The sequence below is a fragment of the Suricata suricatta genome, chromosome 3 (genome assembly GCF_006229205.1).
Source record: "Suricata suricatta isolate VVHF042 chromosome 3, meerkat_22Aug2017_6uvM2_HiC, whole genome shotgun sequence".
Classification (NCBI taxonomy): Eukaryota; Metazoa; Chordata; class Mammalia; order Carnivora; family Herpestidae; genus Suricata; species Suricata suricatta.
The window spans coordinates 170,632,819-170,651,932 of NC_043702.1; the positions used below are offsets into that span (position 1 = coordinate 170,632,819).

The following is a 19,114-nucleotide window of genomic DNA, read 5'->3' on the forward strand; positions in this document are numbered from 1 at the left end:
TTAGTAATTTGTGTCCTATATCTTTTTTATTTAAATTTATTTAGCCTGACTAGAGGTTTACCAATTCTGTTGATCTTTGGCAAGAACCAGGCTTTGCTTTCATTGATTTTCTCTATTAATTTCCCATTTTCAATTTTATTGCTTTCGACTCTGGTTTTTATTATTTCTTTTCTTTTGCTTACTTTGAAATTAATTGGTCTTTGTTTTCTAGTTTCCTAAACTGAAAGCTTACATTCTTGATTTTAGGTCTTTCTTCTTTGCTATTATATTCATTCAATGCTATCAATGTCCCTTTAGGCACTACATTTGTTGAATCCCACACATTTTGATAAGTTGTGTTTTCATTTTAATTTTGTTCAAAATGTTTAAAATTTTCTCTTGAGATATCTGTGATCTGTGTGTTATTTAGAACTGTATTGTTTAGTCTCTACATATTTTTGGATTTTTTTGGTTATTGATCTCCAGTTTATTTCCATTGTGGTCTGAGAGCAGACAATGTATGATTTCTATTATTCTGTTTTTTAATTTTTTAACCTTTATTTATTTTTGAGAGACAGATTGAGACAGAGAGCAAGTGGGGGAGGGACAGAGAGAAAAGGAGACACAGAATCTGAAGCAAGCTCCAGGTTCTGAGCAAGAGTTCAGCACAGAGCCTGATGTGGGGCTTGAACCCACAAACCATGAGATCAATATCTGAGCTGAAGTTGGACACTCAATCAACTGAGCCACCCAGGTGCCCCTGGTTTCTATTATTTTAAATTTGTTAAGGGATGTTTTATGGCCCAGAAGGTGGTCTATCTTGGTGAACATTCCATGTGAGCTTGAGTGGAATGCGTATTCTGCTGTTATTGTGTTAGTCAACAGTTATATCCGGTTGACTGCTGGTGGCTTTGAATTCAGTGGTGCCCTTACTGATTTTCTGTCCATTTCTGAGAGAGGGGTGTTGAAGTTTCTGATTATCATAGTGGATTCATTTATTTCTTCTTGCATTTCTATCAGTCTTTGACTCACCTATTTGAAGCTCTGCATGTTAAGGATTGTTATATCTTCTTGGAAGAAGATATCTATCTCTGATAGCATTTCTTTCTTTGATGTCTTCTCTGTCTGAAATTCACATAGCAATGCCTGCTTTCTCTTGATTACTGTTAGCATGTTTTCTCTTTCTTTATTTACTTTTATTTTTAAGTTTATTTATTTATTTTTGAGAGAGACAGAGATAGCATTAGCAGGAGAGAAGCAGAGAGAGAGAGAGACAGAGAGAGAGACAGAGAGAGAGACAGAGAGACAGAGAATCCCAAGCAGGCTCCACACAGCCAACACAGAGCCCAACACAGGGCTTGAACTCAGGAACCTGAGATCATGACTTGAGCAGAAACGAAGAGTCAGAGGCTTAACTGACTTAGTGACTCAGGTGCCCCTCTCTATTTACTTTTAATTTATATGTTTTTATACTTAAAATGGGTTTTTTATAGACTACATAGAGTTGGGTTTTGGCCTTTGTTTTTGTTTTTTGAGTCATACTTCAATGTATTGTCATTGTTGATCTGTGGACAAGACAAGTATGTCTTTTTCCTATGAAGGGAGATCATTTTCAATCTGCTCTAACACATGCCCACACATCTTCACCTCGAAAATGTAGCGTTTCAAGCTTTAGTAAGAGTAGATTATTCCTTTTTCACTTTCACAATTTTTATGCTGCCGCCGGAAGTCTTCATGGCATTTGTTTTGAATTCTGTTGTCAGTGCATCTTTCACTGCTTTTGCACAGATCTGGAAGTATCAGATGTACCTGAGTCCAGCCTGTCACCAGTACATCACCATGATGTCTCAAGAGTGAGCACCTTTGGCCAAATCGCAAGGACATGTTATTGCTGGTCTGGTGGACAGCCCAGCGACAGGAAGTCAGGCCTGAGAAGCAGAAGGGGCAGGTCCTGGACCTGCCAATCCTGCCTCCTCTTGCCCTCCTCCACCTCCCTAATGGCCCCTGCTGCCCACCAGGAGCCAATCAGATCTCGTTTTCTTGATCCACTCTGACAATCTCTGTCTTTTAATTGGCTCATTTAGACCATTGACATTCAAAGTGATTCTTGATGTAGTTAGAATCATATTTATCATATTTGTTACATTCTGTGTTTGTTTCCCTTGTTCTTTGTTGTTATTATTGTCTTCCACTCTTCCTCTGCCTTTTGTGGTTTAATTCGGTAATTTTCTCTCCTTTCTTAATATGTACCTTATACCTTTTATTTTATTTTTATTTTTTTAGTGGTTGTCCTAGATTCTGCGTATACATTTACAACTCATCCAAATGCACATTCAAATATACTGTTTTATGGGTAGGGTGAGTACCTTATATAACAAAATAATCCTAATTCCTCTCTCCTATTCCTTGTGTCATTGTCATTCATTTCACTTATATATAAGCATTCAAAAGCATATATACACGCAAGAGATATACATAAGCACCCATAACTGAATACATTGTTGCTATTATTATTATTATTATGAATAAAGTGTTATCTGTCAGGTCAATTATGAGTAAGAAAAATAAGTTTTTATTTTACCTTCACTTATTCCTTCTTTGAAGTTCTTCCTTTCCTTGTGTAGATCTAAGTTTCTGCCCTATAGTATTTTCTTTCTCCCTAAAGAACTTCTTTGAACATTTCTTGCAAGGCAAAACTACTGGCACCAAATTCTCTCAACTTTTGTTTGTCCAAGGAAGTCTTTGTTTCTCCTTCACTTTTGAAGGATTAATTTTTCAGGGTTCAGAATTCCAAATTGACATCCTTTTGCTCTCAACTCTTTAAAAATTTCACTCTATTCTCTTCTTGCTTACAGTCAGTTTTTTAAAGCTAAAGAAATGTACAACATTAAAATACATATTGCAAACCCATTTGCTCATCAGGGATGCTTGTGACTCTTTGCTGAATTAGATGGTGGTTATTGAATACAACATCAAGGCTACAGTCATGACATGCTGTTAAGTTCAAACTGAATCATTATCTTTCCTTATCACTTTCTTACATCTAGAAAATCCGCAGAACATGAAGCCGAAGCTCTGATTCTGTCATTGGCCAGTTTCCATGGTCTATATTCTCCCCCCTGGCTGGTTTCAAGCTGCCGACCTGATGTCATCCAATGCAGGGCTGGAAGGGCACTGCAGTAGCCCATATGACCTGGTGTTTTAGTTTAACTGTAGAGATACCATACATGTAAGTGTCCTCAGGGCCCAGACAATAGTAAAATGTTGTGAACTAATTAGGAAGTAATGAGTTTTAAGTTTTTATTCCCTTAGTTTTGATGCAATTCATGAAATTGTAATTTCACATAATTCAAATGTTTAATAATGGTAATGTTTACCAACCACCCAGCTCGCAAGATTCCTGAAATTTTAACCACTGGCTCTCAGGGGTTGGTGCGTGCCAACTCTAGCACGTCACCAGGTAGTATTGTGGGGAGGATGTTTTGGTGTCAGGGGAAGGAGGAGGAAAAGCAGTCAGGATAAAGTTCACCTAGATCACCAGTCCTTGTTGCCCTAATGTCCTTAGGGAGGCCCCTTGGGGAGTGCCTGTGACCTGTTAAAATGGACTTTGAAAAACAAGGGGCTGGCCTTTCAAAGTCTCTTCCTTTGCACACCTGTAAAATCATCTTTCCAGTGTTTCAATTTTTTATGGCTTAACTCCTGGAAAAGTATATGTGTTTCTTCTGCCAATTCTAGTCCCTTCTCTTTCACAAAAAGTTAGACACAAGTTCTCAAATGAAGATGCCCCCTCCCCTGTAAATAAAGCCCAGGGCTCACTAAATTCTGCCGCATGGCACCCAGCTGGGAAATTGGGTTTCTGCCAGTCGATCCGCCCTTGCCCTCCCCATGTCTCTGTGGCTTTGGCAGAGGACCCAACTGCAATGTGGAGGTGTTCTCTGAAGTTATGGAACAAATCACACATGAGACCTAAGAACCCTTTAAAGTTCAGTCATCCAAGTCCAGCCTTGAACTAAGAGACCCAGATTGCGGGGTGGTCTAAGAGGAGTTAACAGGCAGAACTAGCAGAGGGGGGCCAAAAGGGGGGGGGCGGGGGTTCATTTCTGCTCAAGGCTGGGCTTGCTGAGCCACTTTCCCGGCTTTAGTCGTCTGAGCACTTGACTCGGACTTCTTGGGAACAGCAAAGTGATTTAAAGCCTGAAAGGAGATGAGCAATCCTCCAGACTCAGGCAGAAAAAGTCCCAGTGACACAGGAAGCCATCTGGTTCCTGATGCGTGACTAGTCGGCAGTGTCGGGCAGAGCTGACACTGTCCTCGCTCTGTCGTGGCGTCTTCAAGCAGCTGCTGGGCTCCCTTCTCTCTCTTCACTGGCTGATGGATCCCCAGGGGCTCCTCTCCTTGAGCTTCCTGCTGTTTCTCTCACTGGCTTTGGAGCGGAGCTGTGGAACAGGTGAGTGCCCGTCTGTTTGAGGGCATGAGCCCCACCATTAGCCCAGGGATAGAGAGAGTCACCGGGGCTGGGGGCTGGGTCTCTGCTGCCTCTTCCTCAGGGACAGTTCTGAGTTTCTCCTGACTCAAAGAGGAAGGAATACTGTGAGTTCCTGGAACCTGGATTTCAAGGCTCAGTCCTACAGATCTTAGTTTCCAGGGAGACCAGGAGCCTGAAGCCAAAGGCGCTGGTCACATTCCTGACTGGCTTTTCAGGGCAAGAGGCTGTGGTCAAGGTTCTGGTTGAGTGATTGGTTTTGTGTCTGGCAAAGACCCAGGCTGACAGGCTGAGATGGACGGGCTGAGCTCTGGGAGGAGACTCCTACATCCCTGCCCTCAAAGGGGATCCTCGCGTACGTGAGCAGACACGCCAGAAACACAGTCCAACAACAAAGAAGGGCTCGTGGTGGGAAGGGAAGTTAGAAGTGAAAACCCCGGGCACCAGCTGAGAGCAGGCACTGGCCACAGTGTGGTCATACTGGCGGCTATTTTCCTGGAAAAGAACCTTCCACAGCAGCAAGAGGGGGAGAGGCCAGGGGTTTTGGTGTCCAGGGCTGGTTACAGTAAGTGGGAAATGCAAACTGGGAACTCTCGTGGGGCAGGGCAGCTCCAGCCATTGGGCCGGACGCACCACGGAGCGTTTGCGGCTGGGCTCTGCCCCTGTCTTTCTGGCTTGTGTTCCTCTGCGGCTGAGCTGGTGTTCTCTGTTAGTATCAGGGCTAAGAGAAAAGGGATTTGAGAACAGAGAGGCCACCAAGAAGTGGACTTTGGGCTCACTGAAGAGTGTGTGAGTGTCTGGAGTTTGATTAGACCGGGGGAGGCAGCTTGGCATAGAAGCCGCGTTAGGGAAGGTGGGGGGAAATCCTGACACTCCGGGTGTTTTGTACTCGGGGTTTTCAAGACCGCAAATCCATTAAGGACTTTTCTAGGAAAAGCCCAGAGATACGCCAGGGATGTCGGAGAGGTTGCACATGGGATCTATCTTTTGCTAGACTTCCAGATAAAGAGGCCCTTTCTTGACTCTCATGTCCCTCAGAATTAGGCAGACCCAAAGCGCCTGCTTTCTGAGGTCTCGGGAAGGGGAGACTGAGCTCAGGGCTCAGAAAGCCAAACTGAAACACTTGTAGCCTTTCCAGGGGCACCCCATTTGTGACTCTACCATTTGGAGATATTTCTAAGTGACCATCAGGAGTGATGGGGTTGAAACGTGGGCTGGAGGTTTTAAATCTCTGTGCTTGCTTTTCTGCCGGCCAGCCTGGCCCATAGTGTCCCCGAGGGCACCAGGTGCGGACAGGCTTCCACTGGAGGCTGGGAGTTCCTTGGTTAGTGACAAGCAGCCCAGCCCTGGGAGGCGTGTCTACCCAATCTGCAGCAGCTGCCTTCTCTGAAATACGCACAGAATTTTTAGTGTTTTTATTTTTAAATTCACACCCTTTTGTGAAACCCCAATTAAACACAGATGGAAATGCTTTGCAAGTGGGACAGGTCAACCATGACAGTAAATCAACCAAAAAGCGCGATTCTTATAAAATCAGGACCCTGTCTCCCTCTCATCTCTACTCAGCCTGCCTCCCAATTCCTAGTCAGAACTGTAAAAATCAAAAAAGTCCACATGTCCCTTCCCCTAATAAAGTGAATTTTCCATTCCTTCAATGGTATTTTTTTTAAGTAGACTTTATTTTTAGAGCAGTTTTGGGCTCACAGCAGAAATGAGCAGAAGGTACCAAGATTTCCCCTCCTCCTCCCACACATGCACAGCCTCACTATTATCAGCACCCCCACCAGAGGGACACATCTCTTACAACTGACGAATTGTCTCGAGGGGATTTTGTATTCCTCCATGTGGGTCCGCTCCACCTCCTTCATCCACATGAAGGACAAGAGTGTGGGTTCCAGACTTGGCCCGACTTTGTTCACCTGCTCATTCCATCCCAAGAGGTAGTCCTCAGCACCTTCCATTTCTCAAAAGTTTTAATAAGGCCATCACCTTCACATCTCTGGCATCAGACTGGAAATCAGAACCCCAGGGCTATTTGGTTCTAGCCATAGACTGACTTTGGACATTAAGCAACTATCTATTAAGGACACACAATGTGGCATTGTGCGAGGTGTGGAGGAAGTGAAATGAACAACTACAGCCTATGCCCAGCACCCAACACAGTGTCTGTACGGGAGAGCCCTTCCACAAATGTTTGTTGAATGAATAATAGTAGGTACAACCTGCTTGTTTTATACTAGGCACTGTTCTAAGTGCTTTATGTGTATTATTTGTTTAATTTTCATGCCAATTCTATGGGATGTTGTGTTATTATTGTTACCATTACAATTTTATACAAAAAGGAATGAGAGTCACAGAGTAGTTTAGCAGCTTCTCTGCAGTCACACAGCCTGACTTCAGAAGCCTCGATAGATGACAGCAGATATACATATGCTTGGTGGGGTGAAGATGCTAAAATTTGTATCCAGGTCCCACGGTAAAAATTAGAACATGCTACCTGTAATTGGAGCATGCACATTGAGTATAATTGAAAGGAAGTATAGGAATATTCCAAAGATGAAAGAAGGCAATAAAATAATAGAAGGAAGCAGAGGGCATATGGAAGTATTTGGTCTGGAATTTGGAAAGTGGATAGGACCTTCTTTCATCGAGTAAGTTTGCATTTGATTTTTTGTGTGACTAGTTTGTTTAGTGGAGGAGTATCACACATACATCTAGAAAACTTCCTCGGTACAAAAGAGTATAGACTGGAGACAAAGCCCCTCAGGTCCCCACTGCTAGAGGAGACCGTTGTCACCAACGTCTTGTGTGTCTTCCCAAATAGGTACATCTGGTAGGTTGCGTTTTTAAGGACTTGAAGATAGTATTCCAGATGAAGGCACCGCTGCAGAGGTGCGGGGTCCAAGTATTCAGGGGGAAGTGATTTGTTGAGCCTGAAGCCCAGGGTCTACGGCCAAGGCTTTTCCATGTCCTCGCCCGGCAAGTGGGGAGAAGGGTCCCCACTGTTTGCCCCCGCGCTATATTGAGGGGTGGTATAAAGGTAAAACCCCCTGATTTAGGAGAGAGGAGAACTTAGCCTCTCTGCTCATTCACTTCTTCATCTCATTCAGTGTTTTATTCTCTTGAGCAACAAGGATTTATTGTTTCTGCTGGCTTCCCGCTGGGCGTTAGGACTCCAAGTGGATACAACAGACCCAGTGACTACTACCCCTAGAGGCTTGTTCATGAGTAAGGATGGCAGGCATAGATCAGAGTCAAAAGCATGATGAGTGAGACACCTTCGTGACTCAAAGCGCTGGAGGCACTGGAGGGGAGGCCTAGATTAGGCCTAGCTAGCCATCAGAGGCAGAGACCCGCATGAAACACAGAAGGAGGCATCGGGGAAATAACAGGCATTTGGGCCCGGGGTAAATGCAAATGCCCTGAGACAGAAAGACCCAACAGCATCAAGGAACAGGGGAAAAAGAGGACAGCTCGTGGGACAGTGGGTTACAGAGCAGCCTCGGACGAGTTGTCTTTTCTTCCTGGGCCTACATCTGCGTCACAAGTGCCAGGCGTTAAGTGCCGTCTCATCCTCCACCTGGAAGAAATGCTGTCGTGAGGTGTCCCGGTGTAGGTGAACGTGTCGTGGCTGGCAGAGAAAGGGGGTGGTGATGGCTCTCATTACGCAGAATCCCCTCTCATGAAGGGTTGGCTAAATGCTGCTGATTTCAGGAAAACATCCACGAGTCCATGTGAATCACTCTACTTTCTAAGTAGAATTACCCTTGAAGAAAGTGAGTTGGTGTTAACAACTACCAGTGTTTCCTCCAAGAGCTTTGGTAAACGGGGGCTGACTGAATCACAGGCCCACTGGAAAACACTCATCAGACGGGAGGCAGTTTCAGGAGCAGAGGCTCCACTTGAAGGGTTTTCTGAACCACTTTTAAGTCCCCACTTGTTTTTCCGCTTGTATTTCGGTGGTGCTGTTTCTAGCGCCCCCTCCGGACCCAGGCACTGACACGGAGTCCGCTGGTGGGCCATCGTTCTTGTGTGGGCTGCAGGTTGTGAGGGTCTCTTCCCGCCCGAGGGTCGGTTCCCCTCCCCGTGAGTGAGTGCGCACACACCACTCAGCCTGTCCTTGTCATCTGTTCCTTCTCTTCTTGTCCCCTGTCCCTGCCTACTTGCTTTCTTTGATTCCTTTGGTGAGGGGTTCCCCCCATCTGGTTCTAAAAACGTCTTTTCCTTCATTGGTATGAGTCTCCACCAACGTCACCCTCCTTTAAGCCCGGGTGAACCGCCTCATGCTTCTCCCAATCTCAGAATCTCTAGCTAAATGCCGCCCGAGCCCTTTCAGGCCAGTGCTGGAATCTCAGGGCATTTTTACGGCGGAGCGTATGGGTCGGTCCAAACCGCCAACAGCCAGCTTAGCCGCGTACCGACCGTGTCCTTTCTAAGCGCTTGCGGTACTTAACCGGGCGGTTTTGTGTTACTTCTCTGGCTTCCTTATCGACTAGAACAATCTATGCCCTCTGAGTCATGGGCCTTCTTTTATGAGAATTAACTTATGGTTAAGTTCAGTTATTCAGTTCAGTTATATATTGGGCACGGCTAAATAAAAGGGATTTTAGTCAGATAGTGTCGCTTTTTACAGTCGTAGATCAAACAGTTACTTATTAAAAACTTACCGTGTACCAACTACTGTTGTCAATCTTAGAAACAAAACAATGAACAGAACAAAATTCTTCCTTTTGAAGATCTTGCATCCTAGCCAGGGACACATAAAATAAGCAAATATGCACTGGATCACCAGACAGTGATAAGTGTGCAAACAGAGGGGCGCTATTTTATATACAAAATGGTCAGAGCCAGTTTCTTAGAGAAATAATTTTTTGAGCAGAAACCTAAAATAAAGTGAAAGAGTGAGTTATCCAGATATGGATGGGGAGAGATTTCCAGAGAAGAGCAAAAGCAGAAGCTTGAAGGTGGGAATGTCCTTGGCGAGGTGTGTGTCAGTGCGACCATAGTGCAATGCGTGGAGAGAAAGGGCCAGAAAGGGGTCAGAGACAAGGTTACTCATAATCTTTGAATACATAAAAAAAAGCCTTTGGATCTTTTTTCTATGGGTGCTAGAAAGCCTTGGAAGTTTAAAAGCAAGAGAGAGGGTGCCTGGGTGGCCCAGTCAGTTAAGCGTCCAACTTCGGCTCAGGTCATGATCTCACAGTTCGTGGGTTCAAGTCCTGCATCGGGCTCTGTGCTGACAGCTCAGCGCCTAGAGCCTGTCTTCGGATTCTGTGTCTCCCTCTCTCTCTCTGACCCTCCCCTGCTCATGCTGTCTCTCTCTCTCTCTCAAAAATAAAATAAAACATTAAAATAAAATAAAAGCAAGAGAGAGAATCTGACAAAAGTTTAAAAGATGACTGTTCCCCATACGGATGGTGGGACAGGAGTTGGAAGCCAGTGACCATGCCAGGCTGTGATGATGGTGGTAGGTAAGATGGAGTTCAAAGTGCTGGGATTGCTGATCTCTTCTGAAGGTAAAGCCGACAGGATTTGCTGATAGACTGAATGCAGAGTATGAGAGAAGGAAAGGAGTCAAGGATGATTCCAAATTTTTTGGTCTGAGAATTCGGGGCAGTTGTAATGTTGTTGGCGGAAGGGGCTACGGAACCAAGAGTTCATTTGCTGAGTTTGCGATGTCCTTGAGACCTCCAACTACTGATCTGTGTAGGTGGTTTGGGAGGGTGATCTATCTCGGCAAGCATTCCAGAAGTATGTCAACCCATGCAGCTGGAGGAATGTGGCTGGGAGAGTGGAGGTCTGAGTACTGAGTCCTGGCATGCTCCAATATTTAGAGGTCTTTAAGAGAAACGGGTTCCAGTCAGGCAGACGGAGAAGGGGCAGTCAATGAAAGAGGAAGCATACTAGGGGGTGTGGTGCTCCAGGGGCTGAATGAAGACTGTTTCAAAGAGCGAGTGAGAAACCACGTCAAGTGCTCATGAGAAAGCAAGGCAAGGAAGGAGAACGGATTTGGCACCACAGCGCATACAATGACCAGTTCCAGTGAGAATAAGGAAGCGCACCTGCTCGGAGGGGGCTCAGGAGAAATGAGCCAGGAAATGGAAACAGAGAACATAAACACACATTAAAGGGCTTTGCAATAAAGGAAAAGAGAGAAATGAGGCAGAAGCTAGGGATGAACCTGGGGTCAGGGGAGGGGTTTGTAAATGAGGGAAGTTACAAGTTGGTTTGTTGTGTATTGGTGGAAATAACCCACAGCATTCTATACTGATAATAAAGCTGATGACGCAAGGCATGAGGGCCATTGCAAGAGCAAATTCGTGAAGTGGGTGAGTGCTCCATGAAGAAAGAGGCTAGACTCAGGGGAGCACAGACTCTCCATCTAAGGAGGTAGGTTTTCTGGTGGTGGTTACAAATGGAAGTTCTATTCTCGTTTCTACTACTTTTTCAGTGAAATGAGAATCAGAGTCATCAGCTGAGGTCATCAGTTTGAGGAGAGGAGAGGAGGTGTTAAATAGTCAGCAGTAAGATACCTTACAGTGAGTTGAAAGGGTTTTGGGTTTCTTTTTCTTTCTTTTTTGGTTGTTGTTGGGTCAGCTCTTTTTTTTATTTTTAAATTTTTTATTATTAAATTTTTAATGTTTTCTTTTTCATTTATTTTGAGAGCAGAGATAGCAGGGGAGAGTCATAGAGAAAGAGGGAGACACAGAATCTGAAGCAGGCTCCAAGCTCTGAGCTAGCTGTCAGCACAGAGCCTGACATGGGGCTCGAACCCATGAACCATGAGATTGTGACCTGAGCCGAAGCCAGACGCTTAACCGACTGAGCCACCCAGGTGCCCCGGGCTCAGCTCTTTTGAAAAACAGAAGTAAAATAATTTCTCACTCTTGATTTTGGGAACTACTTAATGGTGTTTTTGGAGAGCAAGAATTCCACAGTTTGAACCCTGGGCTTACCATCTGCCTGCCTCCACACCCCTCAGACTTTTCTCTTTCTTTGTCATCTGAAATGGTGCTCTGTAGCCTTGGTGTTCTGGGCTCACAAGCTCAGAATCAGCTTTGGTTGTTCTTCACCTTTCATATTATGTACTGAGTGGTGGTGAGAAGTCTGGTCAAGGGATTAGTAGACCTGACTTCTAGTCCAGTTACTAGTTACATAACTTTAGGGGTGTCATTTAACTTTTCCGCGTCTTCGCTTTGCTGTGCCTTCACTATAAATCTGAGTTGATAGAATTCTCTTCCAGATCAAAGAAGTCTCGTGTCCCAGTTAGTCTTTACATGTCCATTGTAAGTAATTTTAAGACTTCCACTGGGATTTTTGAAATACTGAGAATATAGTGGGACTGTTGTGACTGTTCTTATTGGCTACTAAGCACTTGGCAACTCTAGGGAGAGCCCAAGAAGAAGAGGGAGCACCTGTAGTCTGTCATTCCTAATTTACAGACAGGATATGGTTCTCAAAGACTTCTACAATAAGGGACTTTCTTCTTCCTCCTCCCACAGGTGAGAGCTTGAATTGTCAAGGGGTCACGGGGCAGTTGGGAAGAAAGTTGCTGCTGCCTCTGGACTCTGAAGGGATAAATAAGAGCATGAACAAGAGCATACACATCCTCGTCACAAAGGCAGAATCACCGCAAAAAAATGTCAAGGAGAAAATATTGTCTGTGAATCTGCCGGAAAGGGACTCTCCACGCTTTCTGGAAAGTGGCTATAAATTTCATCTGGAAAACCTAAGCTTGGAGATCCTGGAAAGCAAGAAGGAAAATGAGGGCTGGTACTTCACGACCCTGGAGGAGAACTTTTCAGTTCGACATTTTTGTCTGCACCTGAAGCTCTATGGTAATAACAGGGTTTCCCCAGTCCACATCAGGCAGGGGCGAGGGGGCAGAGATAGTGCCTTGCCTAAGAATTTAGTGGTCTCTTAGAAGCAAGTGTTCCAAGACTGAAAGACCAGCTAGTCCAGGGTGTTTAAACTGTGGTTTGGGAAGAGGTTTTAGAGATTCACAAACCTTTTTTGTCCAAATGGCTCCTTGGTGGTAGCTGATGGGCACTAGTTACCACCCTATTTCCCAAAGACAAGTAGCCTAGCTGTGTAAGGACTATAGGCCTGGTGGCCCAAGAGTCTCAATTTGCAAATAAGACTTGGCCTGAAAAAGGGTTTTATTTTTCCCCTGATTTTTAAAATATTTGCATACCATGGATGAAGTCTGACATCTTTTCCATAGACAAAGACATTGAAATCCATGGGACCGGCATGTGCTTACACATGTCCTCATGCCTGGTCCCCTGCATTAGGGGCCTGGGCAAAGGAGAGCTGAGTCTCAGCCCACGCACCACTCGCACGCCCCATGCCCGGGCATAGGACCACATCCCCCTGGTGGAAGGGGCCCTTTTTATCATTGCAACAGAGGCTCTGGTTATAAAGTCACTTAGTTGCAGAACTTAAACTAGAACATAGGTCCATCTGAGCCCAAGACCAGTGCTCTTCTTAGCTTCTTTAATGGCCATCCCCTCTTGAATGCACCCAGAGTTTGTGTCTCTGAAGCCCAGAGGCTCCTTTATAGAGAGACTTCCTTCTCTCTGAGATGGGATAAACAGCATCACCTACCCAGCATTTCTTTGAAATCCTCAGATGCCCACAGGAGAGAGGGTACTACCCTACCTGCTCTTCCCCCCTTCTCCACACAGTGTATGCAGACTCCTCTCAGCCCCCTGACAGGTACCAGGGAGCTCTGGCCACTCCAGTAGCAGCCCCCAGGGACAACCCATCATGCATTTTCCAGAACAGTTCATTGCCTTTGTCACATCTTGTCACCTAAATTCTTACCTTGGGAAGTGCGGTCTATGCAACCATGATAGTCTTCTCAAGTCCAAGAAAGGAGCTGGCTTTCAGAGTCAGACAAACCTAGGTTCTGAGCCCAGCTGGAGTGATAATATGTGACCCACACCCTCTCTCTCGGACTCAGTTTCTTCCTCGGTAAAAGGGAAATACTTATAACTAAGGATATGATTGTTGGGCAAGTTGTTGAGAAGATTAAGGGATATGATGAATGTGAAGTTCCAGAATCCTGTCCATCCTACAGTAATCACTAACTGAATATGACTTGCTCCCTTGCCTTGGCTCTTTCATGGCATTAGAGTGAGGACCCCTTCCCAACCACCAATCATTCTTTCAGATCTGGGAGGTAACACTTCAGTCAATGATAAACCATTGAGGATTAGTTGACAGATAGAAAACCGAAGAGCAACTCAGATCAGGAGCATCAGCAAGAGCAAGTGGATTCCTAACAGCAGTGGTGGGAGGGGACTAAATGACAGATTATTTTTCTCTATTTTGTCCTGAGTTCGTACCAGAAAGGAGCATAGTGAAGAGAGAGGGATTTGGGGAACCAGTAAGTCCCCATTAGAATAAATGGCACTGCAGTCCCACAGCGAGGGAAAAATACCATTAGGTTGCAATTTCTTCTAACAAAAAGGTCAAGTTAGAATCCCAGGGGGTTCACTCCAGTGAGGCCTTCCTTCCTCCACCTCCTGACAGAGCAAGTCTCCACTCCAGAAATAAAGGTGTTGAACTGGACCCAGGAGGATGGAAACTGCAGCTTGATGCTGGCCTGCGAAGTGGAGAAAGGGGACCAGGTGGCTTACAGCTGGAGGGAAGAGGCGGGCACTGAAGCACTGATCTCAGCCAATAGTTCCCGCCTGCACCTCAGCCTGGGCCCTCAGCATGTCCACAACATCTACATCTGCACCGCGAGCAACCCCATCAGCAAACGGTCACAGACCTTCACCCCGCGGTCCAAGTGCATGCTAGATCCTCCAGGTGAGTGCCCGTGGGGGCCTGTGTGGCACATTGATGATGTGGGCTCAGTCTCCACCTGGACCCAATGACTCCGCCCTCCCCCTTGGTAACAACACTTTATGTCTTCTCTACAGTTGATAAAAGCCTCCTCGGGTCATTCGGTGGGTGCCTTCTGCTCATAATCACCAGGAGGGCATTCTGCTCAGTTCACAACTGGGCACACTGATAAGAAAAGATGGAGCCAGACCCAGAGCACAAGCCTCCCCACTGTGATTTTTCCTTCCCTTCCTGTCGTGGCTCCAACCTGCAAGGGTGGCTGGGTGAGAGAGTGCAGGTGGCAGGTCTTGACTCCCCAGTCTGTGGTCCACTCATGGTGGGGCAGGTCTGCACCACCGGTAAGACTTGTTGACCACCTCTGTGCAGCAAATTGGGCATGGATAGGATACATGACCTCTGCTCTCCAGCAATGTGCTATGAAGATAAGACATGAAACAGTTGCTGAGTAATGACAAGCAGGGTATGATGAAGGCCTACATGTTATGGAATGGACTGAGAATCTCATAGCAAGTCACACGCCCAAGGGAGTCAGCTCTCTGACCAAGACCTGGACTGTGACGTTCGGGAATGACAATAAATCACAGAGTACTTTGTTATTGGCAGAGCACTTTCAATGCTCTAATCTCTTTTGATCCTCACAATAACCCTGCCAGATAAGTGTTACCACCATGCTCATTTTACAGATGAGGAACATAAAGCTGGTAGCATTTAACTGCCCTTCCCAAGTTTCCTCAAGCTTAGCACCTAAGCTTAGACCTTCTGACTGCTCATTCTCCAGGAAGCAGAGCATTGTTATTCTGTTATCAAAAGGGAGGGATGATTAAGTAACCACTTGAAGTTGGAAGCTAGCTAGACAGACCACTGACCTTTTTCAATGTCAGATCCTGTGACCATGCCTTCGTGGGTTCACGGACAGAAGGACCTGGCTGCTGGCCCTCCAAGCATTACTGATGCCTTGACATTCTCCTTTCTGCATCTGTTGGGAACAAGAGCCATTCCAAGGAGACTTCAGCCCATCACAGGCTTGGCGTCTATGAGGGAGACATTCTAGAGTTTATGGAAGGTGTCCCCAGTGGCTCTAGACCCAATGCTGCTCTCCTTACTTGCAAATATAAGGTCACTTAACCTAAGACTTAGATTCTTTATCTAAAATCATAACAACTGACACATCTTAATTGTTTAGTACATGCCACTTATGTGGCATCTCACTGAATCCTCACAGCCACCAGGGAGTATTTAGTACTCCCAAGGCACAAATGAGAAAACAGAGACATAGAAAGGTCACACACAAAGCACATGGCAGACATGAGCTAGCTAAATCTGGAATCCTCGTAAGTAGTAGTGGAAAATATAATACACTTTAAATGGCTTATAAGTAATTAGAAAAATGCAAGATTTGTTCTTGGGTCTTCTGTGGTCATAGCAAACCTCTTTGAGCAAAGACAGGGCATTGAGAGTTTTACCATGGCCTATCTCAAAAAAGGAAGCACTCTCTTCATGCTTTTCTATGTGGTTGAAGAAGAATTTAATTTGTGCATTCCAAAGTCTTGATAGGTCATGAAGCTCTGTCCAGAGTCAATATTCTATGATCCACTTTGCACGCACATTAATAAGAAGGCAACAAAAGTTTATGAGGGATATTTGTCTGCTAGGGCTGCTGTGACCGGGTACCATAAATGGGGTGGTTTCAACAACCAATGTATTGCCTCACTGTTCTGGAGACTAGAAGCCCAAGGTCACAGTGTTGGTAAGGCTGGTTGTTTCTGAGGCTGTGAGGAAGAGGTCTGTGGAGGCCCCTCTCTGTGGCTGGCAGCAGGCTATCTTCTTCTGTCTCTTCACACTCTCTTCTCTAGAAGCATGTCTCTGTTCAAAGTCCCTCATCTTATGAGGACACGAATCATAGTGGATCAGGACCCCCTGTCATTGGTTTGCTGGGGCTGCCATAAGAGAAGACCACAGACTGGGTGCTTGAGTGACAGGAATTTATTTTCTCACAATTCCAGAGGCTAGGAGTCCAAGATCAAAGTGTTGACAGGGCTGGGCTTTTTTTTTTTCCTGAGGCCTCTCTCCTCAGCTTGCAAAAGGCCACCTTCTTTCTATGCCTCCCTGTGGTCTTTCCTCTGTGTGTGCACATCCTGGTATCTCTTTGTGTGTCCAGATTTTCTCTAAGATTGGATTGGGGCCAATCCTTATGGCCTCATTTTAACTTAATCACCTGTTTTAAGATCATATCTCCAAATCCATTTGCATTCTGAGGTACTAAGGGCTAAGGCTTCAAAATAGGAGTTTGGGAGGGACACAGTTCTGCTCACAACACCACCCAAATGATCTCATTTTACCTTGATCACCCCTGTCAAGACCTTTCCAAATAAGGTCACATTCTAAAGACTTCAACATATGAATTTTGGGGAAAACACAGTTCAATCCATAACACAAATAGAAATCTATCCCTGCTGCCTCTGGGGGTGGGGGACAATGGCACATCAGAACGAGATCACAAAGCTGGGTGGTAGCATGTTGTTTCCAGCACACCAGGTTGCCTGAAGACATAAAACAGAGTTTTATTAGTTTATTGATTTGTGTTTAATGAATATTACTAATCCTTAAAATACTGTGCTTAGTTTGACAACCTTTGTTGAGATTCTACTACATTCCAACACTGTGCTAGGTTATGAATACACAAAGACAAAAAAAAAAGACATGATCCTTGTCCTTAAGGAAAGAGATTGTTCTGGAAATAGTTAATTCTGGATCGTGTAATGGGACAGACAGAAGTCACAAAGAGGAAAGAATGATTGACACGATCTGAAGAAGTCAGAGAGAGCATCACAGAGGATGTGACACTAAGTGGGTTTCAGAGAACAAATAGAAATTACCCAAGCAGATAAAAGAAGACATTCCAGGCATTGGGAAAGCAGAGGCAGCTGGGTCTTGTCCTGTGTTACCCTCCAAGCGATCAGAAGCAATAAAGCATTTTCGATAGAGGAGAAAAGGAGAAACATGATTGGCTTTGCATTTCAGAGAGAAAATTCAGCGGTGTGGAGAACAGGTGGGGGCAGAGAAGAGGTAGCAGAAAGAGAAACTAGTTATGGGGAAGGGCCACCATTGCAATGACCTGTCAAGAGATGATGAGTGGCTGTTGGTTTAATGAAGACTTCATACCAGGGAAATTCCAGCCTTGGGACAAAACGGTGGAGTCTGCGGGTTTATTGGAGGTCTCTTCACTGTGCCATTTCTCTAATGACATTTGTCCAGGCTCCCAGTGGTGTATTCATCCTTCTTCTAATTGCCACCTCATTATTTTATAGTAAGAAACATCTTTGTCTGTTTTTTCTGCTGATTCCCAGTGAGTATGGTGACATCTTAATGTCTCTTGCTATGAGGCATCTTTATTGCAAAGCCCAAATCTTAGGGTGCTACAAAGCACTCTCGTGAGGTTGTGCAGAGCACGTTGATGTGGGTCACCACTGTGCGCTTTGCTGCTGTCCTTCATGACCGTCTTCGGAAATAGTTTTATCTATGCTAGAATGAATGATACGAAACCTTAAGTAATTCAACTAAAAGGGAATGTCCCTGGGAGCTCCTCTTGGAAAGAAGACACTTTTCAGTAGATCTGCAGCAAGTTGGCTCAGCAAGTCTGGTTTAGCTCAGGGGAAGAGACAGGTGACATCTGCCAGGGAGTCCCAGGGGCTCCCCCCTTCTAACGCGGCCAGGGAGCACGCACTGCTACAGAGTCACCTCGGTGTTCCGTGCGCAGAGACAGGTCCCTCTTCATTGTGCCCACAGTCCAGTGGGTGGGATGACAGTGGCAGGAGGGTGGAACCTGGTACCCCTCGTGGACCAGAGCATTATCACATAGCCACACCTGCAACAAAGGAGGCTGGACAATGCTCATGCTTCCCCGGATGGATGGGGGGGACATGTGGGCACCACCAGTAACCTCTGCAACCCGACGTGGGTGGGGTGCGTGAGTGTGAGGGGTTCTCCTGGAAACTGTAAACTCTGTAAAAATGTTTCCTTGCGTGGTCCCAGATCTTACATTAGCGTATGGGCTGTGAGTATCCCCAACTCTGAGTGGAGAGGAAGCCACCATCAACAAGAAGGTGTCTTGTGAACGTGGCTGACTTCTTCAAGTGGGTGTGTGCTTTGCAGCCCGCCTTGCTGCCAGAACCACATGAAAGGCAGGAAGCAGATCTGTTCTCAGACGTTATGGTAGCATCTCAGTATGTCCTGGGGGCAGACTGCATTTGTTTCTCAGGTTCTTCTTTGTTGTCTTCTCTCTCTCCTTAAAGAATAAGGTTTGGGGACTTGAGGAGGGACGGTTTTTGTGTTTCGGTGGCAGTGGACTTTTAGAGATTAAAAAAAGGCCCTCCGGCATTTCCCTTGGAGGCATGGCTCCATGCCAAGTCCTCACGTTTGAACCACAGCCCACAGAGTAGGGGAGCAGAGGGTGGGGACTCGGTGAACTGTGTTGGAGTTCTCAGCCAGCCTCCTCAGCAGCTTCAAAGAGGCTCCAGGGGGGAAAGGCCCCAACCTCTTATATAGAAATATTCAGATTGGGTTTCTTTGTGAATGAACAACGGGGCCAATGGGCCCCAGAACAACATGGCTCCGATTTCTGAGCAGAGCCGTTCTGAGAGGCCTCACTACGGGACTGAGGAGGAAAGGGAGAGCTGGAGTTTTCTGTGACAGGAAACAGCGGTTTGAAAATGGGAACGCAGGTGGTGCGGAGGCCACAGGCACGCAGCCTCTTCCTGGTTCCATCTCATTATTATGAAGCACGTGCTAAGTAGGTCA

General features: G+C 45.7%; 2 protein-coding genes across 4 annotated transcripts in view; one reads left to right on the plus strand and one right to left on the minus strand.

Annotated features, from left to right (window-relative positions):
• Positions 1-1,664: 1,664 nt before the first annotated feature.
• Positions 1,665-1,841, minus strand: LOC115286859 (ATP synthase subunit epsilon, mitochondrial-like). Its single transcript, XM_029933195.1, is given in 1 exon segment — positions 1,665-1,841. A coding segment is annotated over 1 exon segment (156 nt). The 5' UTR covers positions 1,821-1,841.
• Positions 1,842-4,107: 2,266 nt separating this feature from the next.
• SLAMF1 (signaling lymphocytic activation molecule family member 1) overlaps positions 4,108-19,114 on the plus strand; it is a 35,727-nt gene continuing 20,720 nt past the window's right edge. Inside the window, exons 1-3 of one of the 3 annotated variants that reach the window (XM_029935808.1) lie at positions 4,108-4,426; positions 11,965-12,300; positions 14,018-14,281. In XM_029935808.1, coding sequence (XP_029791668.1) covers positions 4,351-4,426; positions 11,965-12,300; positions 14,018-14,281 — 676 coding nt within the window. In that variant the 5' untranslated portion in view covers positions 4,108-4,350. Of the gene's footprint in view, positions 4,427-10,773; positions 10,853-11,964; positions 12,301-13,999; positions 14,282-19,114 lie in introns of those variants that run through there. The other 2 variants (XM_029935807.1, XM_029935809.1) reach the window with 2 other exon arrangements.